At 33.9% G+C, this 5,139-nt stretch overlaps 1 protein-coding gene across 5 annotated transcripts in view; it reads left to right on the forward strand.

The window, feature by feature from the left end:
• The window catches only part of LOC107743942 (serine/threonine-protein phosphatase 2B catalytic subunit alpha isoform), a 275,392-nt gene that overhangs the window by 186,194 nt on the left and 84,059 nt on the right, over positions 1 to 5,139 (forward strand). For all 5 annotated transcript variants that reach the window (XM_016557400.1, XM_016557402.1, XM_016557403.1 and 2 more), the window contains exons 3-5: positions 2,352 to 2,476; positions 2,589 to 2,700; positions 3,002 to 3,147. In XM_016557400.1, coding sequence (XP_016412886.1) covers positions 2,352 to 2,476; positions 2,589 to 2,700; positions 3,002 to 3,147 — 383 coding nt within the window. The remainder of the gene's footprint in view (positions 1 to 2,351; positions 2,477 to 2,588; positions 2,701 to 3,001; positions 3,148 to 5,139) is intronic.

Below are 5,139 nucleotides of genomic sequence, written 5' to 3' on the forward strand. Positions count from 1 at the left end.
CGATGTCTCCTTTGTGCAGATATTACAAACATTGCAAACACTGAGGAAAACTGTACTAGGTAGGGTTGTGGAGTTACTGATGCTATGAGGTGTTAGTGCACCTGTCCCTCTTATGTTCTATTTTTATTAATACTGCAGAACTTATAATTACATACAAGCTCAGGGAAAGATGGTTGTATCTTTAACAATGAACAATCATAATGACAAACAGCAGAAAACATAAATATAATGGGTTTGCATACATCATAGTATGAGATTATATACAAAGAAAAAGAGGCACAATGACAAGGTTAAATATCTTTAATCATAGTATTCATATAATCAATGCATCAAAATATTGCATTTGTTGTTGTTGTTTATAAACCGGAGAGATGAAACGAGAGTTAAATTCAACAAGAAAAAGAGGAAAACAAAGGAGATTTAATCCGGTTTTGTCTGTGGATGAAAAATATTGCACATAAAATATAGGCCTATATATTCAAGAGATAACAATTTTGGGTTATCGTAAGGAAAAATTATATATTTAAGGATTAAACTGTGGGTCATATTAGTTGAGTTAAATATATAAAAATTTAAATAAACCAAAAATGAATTGCTGATTAGCCAATCCGGGCCTGCATCATAGTATGAGATTATATACAAAGAAAAAGAGGCACAATGACAAGGTTAAATATCTTTAATCATAATATTCATATAATCAATGCATCAAAATATTGCATTTGTTGTTGTTGTTTATAAACCGGAGGGATGAAACAAGAGTTAAATTCTACAAGAAAAAGAAGAAAACAAAGGAGATTTAATCCGGTTTTGTCTGTGGATGAAAAATATTGCACATAAAATAGCCTATAGGCCTATATATTCAAGAGATAACAATTTTGGGTTATCGTAAGGAAAAATTATATATTTAAGGATTAAACTGTGGGTCATATTAGTTGGGTTAAATATATAAAGCTTGTAACGTCGTAGATCACATGATAACGTCAACATGGCGGATGAAGTCCGGATCTCATTCATACTTAACGAGATTTGGCTGTAGAGTGCCTACTCTTTTAGCGCTCGTTAAGTAAGTACTTATTGAAATTAAGTACCTACTCATTGAGTAGGCGGTTTCGGACGCAGCCAGTGTTTCATGAAGCCTCGCTCTGCCCACCACTACCAAATACACTAAAATAAATCATCTATTCAATGTTGTGGACAGGTGCATAGCAGTTTTTTTATTTATTTATTTTTAAGGTGAGAGGGGTCTGTGTGCAGGGGCACAAAATGCAGTCACTGCTGGATGAGATGGGACATTATTGCCTTGCTTTAGGGTAGAGCATCAGTGGTCAAAGGGAGGTCCCCTGGAAGGATTTGAACTTTCTTTTTCCCATGTTTTCAGAGCTCACACCAGCAAGCCTTTCTCCACTCTCCACCTTAGGATGTCAAAAACTATATTACTGGATAAATTATCAGGGGCCAGCACACATTTTTACACAAAGCTGTCTTTCAGCACTTATAGTACAGATTTATTTATTATTCATTCAACAGGAGGCCAGGTGACACATTTTATTTAAAAAGCTTGCAGCATGGATTTTTGCTGCTGTGCTTTTTTCAAGACCTGACACAGTATGAAAATGTTTAGTAATGTGCACAGTCCTGTAGGGGTTAGTGGTATTGTGCACAAATCTGTATGTTGTTAAAGTACACATTTTGAAGTCTTGTGAAAGTAATGATGATGATTGTTATCAAATGAGCTCTGACTACACTGAGTAATACCAGTCTCAATTATTATTATTAAACACCAATTTGTCTGTTTTGTATTAAGACAACTTGTTTTATTATTCTCAACTCTAGGACTTGTTATGAAAGTAGAACTAAATAAAAAATATTGATAAGAAGAAACTGAAATGTCAATGCAGTTTGGTGGTAATTCTTTACCAGGTTCATTGTAATTAAAGAATTAATGTTTTTACTAGGTGGACTAATAAATATATAATAATATATAAACATATATAAAAAATGTTTTCCATTGTTAAATATATTGTTACTTCACCTGCATTCATAATATCTTCATTATTTATTTATATTTATTTATACTCTTCATTAACTTAATGTATACTATATTCATTATTTATAATTATTAGTTTATACTGTAATACATTAGTATATATAAAAATAAAGATGTATATTAGTATTAACCCAAGATTAATACATTCTGTAATGGTACTGTTATTGATGTTAGATATTGCATTAACTAATGTTAACGTAGAGACATAATTGAGTCAGCACAGTACTGATAATAATGAAATAACTCTAATAATAATAATATAAATGCATTTTGCAAATAATTGTATTTTGTATGCTTTCTGTAGTTTGTGGAGACATTCATGGGCAGTTCTTTGACTTGATGAAGCTCTTTGAGGTAGGAGGGTCTCCAGCCAGCACACGATACCTTTTCCTTGGTGATTATGTGGACAGAGGATATTTCAGTATTGAAGTAAGTCACTGCTATTATCTGAACACTAAATTGTATATGTTCTTTTATAATTCTAATCCTTTGGTTTTACTCTTGTTTGTGTGTGTGTGTGTGTGTGTGTGTGTGTCCACAGTGTGTACTGTACCTATGGGCCTTAAAAATCCTTTATCCCAAGACACTGTTTTTGCTGCGTGGGAACCACGAATGTAGACATTTAACAGAGTATTTCACTTTTAAACAGGAATGTAAGTATGACTGTCAACCACATCACAATAACTGTTGTACAAAAAAACTTTCGTTTTGGCGAATATACAGTTTAAAGTAAACTATCATCCATAAGAAAATTAAAGAGGGCTGATTCTGGTCAAAACTATTTCTCTTGGATTGGGCCGATTAGGTTGAAAAAGCTGTCACCTTATATTAAAGCTCTTTTTTTTCTTGTTTGGATGGCCTTTTTAGTGAGAGTGTGTGTTGATGTTTGGTTTAACTGATGCTCATTTTCTTTTCCCTGCTCCTCAATTGGTCATCATCCTCCATCCCTGACAGGTAGAATTAAATATTCAGAGCGGGTGTATGATACGTGTATGGATGCCTTTGACTGTCTTCCCCTGGCAGCGTTGATGAACCAGCAGTTCTTGTGTGTGCACGGTGGATTGTCCCCCGAAATCACAAACCTTGATGACATCAGGAAAGTATGTATATAACAAAGTTGTGTCATTCCCCTATTTAATGAACCATTCTTTGATTTATTATTCCATTAACACCAGTGACTTTTGTACGTGCAATGTATATGCAATGCAGTTGATCATCAAAAACGACATTCCTTCTTTTTGTTACACTTAAAAGGGACTGTAACAGTAAGTGTCCCATTATGCTATTTTAAAGGTTCCTAATTTTTTTGGCAGTCTACTACAACAGGTAGTATCCAAGGATCCAATCCAATGCATCCAAGGTCAAAAACACTTCCATTTTCTTATAATATACATTTCAAATCACCTCATTTCTCAAAAAGTCTAAGGGTGTATTCACACCTGCCTTGTTTGGTTAGATTGAATCGAACTCAAGTTCGTTTCCCCCTTTGGTGCGGATCTTTTGGGCAGGTGTGAATACAGCAATCGCACTCGGGTGCGGACCAAACAACCCAGCTGAAGAGGTGGTCTCGGTCCGCTTCCAAACGAACTCTGGTACGGTTGAATGGATGAACCAATGAATGGATGACCTTAAGCACACGTGTGGTTTTGTTTACAGTTTCTGGTTCACTTACAAAAAGGGCAGTGTGACCGCGAACCGCACCAAACAAAAAAAATCAACATTGTATTTGGTCTGGACCAAAGCAAGTGAACTAGCGGACTTTCCTGGTGTGAATACACCCTAAAAGAATTAAGTCGCAAATTCAGTCTCTCTAAAACGCTCTTTTCTGTGAGGCTATTCTGCTCTGATTGATGGATGGTCCAGTCCTCAGCGAATGTAAACACTATAATGACAATAATGATGGCGTCGATTTTACCATATCAACTGATGATTGGAAGAGCTAGTTGATCAACCCGTACCTCCATCACAAGGACGACTTGAGCAGGACGGTTCTCAGTCATTCGTTTTTACTCAGTTTGTCATACATTACGTTGCAACTGTGTAGTTCCAACAGTGTCCATCAACAAACCGATGTATTTCTAATTTATTGAGGTGCACATGTGGGTACTCTTTAACTGTATCAATAATGGTTCATTCATTAGCCGAGCATTAACGTGAATGTCTGATGAAACATTACAGTTTGTAAACCAAATTCTTGCTCCATTCTTTATCATAACTCAAGGTAGTAAGAACGACAGACAACCTGCATTAATTGACACAATTTCAGGTAATAGTGGGCCCACAGCTATTTTAGTAAGTCAATAATAATGTAAGTTAGCTGGTTAGCCAGACACATACAGTTATGCACAATATATAACACAAAACTACGTAGAAAATATATACATCTATATATACATATATTGGCCATTCTACAGAATTGGAAAAAGTTGGAAACGTCTTGAAAATAATTTATTTTTCCAAAAAAAATTGTATGTATGCAAATTGTATAATATCCAAGGTACACATTTCTAGTAATTGTGCAGTTAATTTTCATATTGTATTTTCAGAAAGTTTTGGAATATTTGCCCTTTCCCCAAATTTGTTACTACCAAAACACAGTAATAATAATGTAATTAGACTTATATTGACATATTAAGATTTTGCTTACATCTACATTGTAAATATATATTTTTTTGCTATTTTATTAAAATAACTTCAGAGTTAAATCAATATTTCAAGTGTGATTTATGAGATGTGTTGTATTTTGAATCCAAACTTTCTTGGTAAAAGGCAAAAAGTTGATCATACTGATTTCAAAGTTAAGGATTCATTATTTTGAATATACATTGAACCAAAAACTATCATAACATCTTAGTTAATAATTCAGTTACTTTATTTTTGACAAAATATCCCATGTTTTGGTAGTGACAGCACATTTTCGGTAGTGACAGTAATGCTTTGATAGCGACCACATCACATTACAGAATTTTAACTTACTTAAATTACATACTTAAACACTACTAAAACAAAATACTAAAAATGTAAATAACTGTTCTAAAATTTTATTTCCCCCAAATATGAGGATTATGTGTTCCCTTTTGTCACTACCGAAA

The sequence above is a fragment of the Sinocyclocheilus rhinocerous genome, unplaced genomic scaffold, assembly GCF_001515625.1.
Source record: "Sinocyclocheilus rhinocerous isolate Xijiao unplaced genomic scaffold, SAMN03320098_v1.1 scaffold1549, whole genome shotgun sequence".
In the NCBI taxonomy this organism is placed as follows: Eukaryota; Metazoa; Chordata; class Actinopteri; order Cypriniformes; family Cyprinidae; genus Sinocyclocheilus; species Sinocyclocheilus rhinocerous.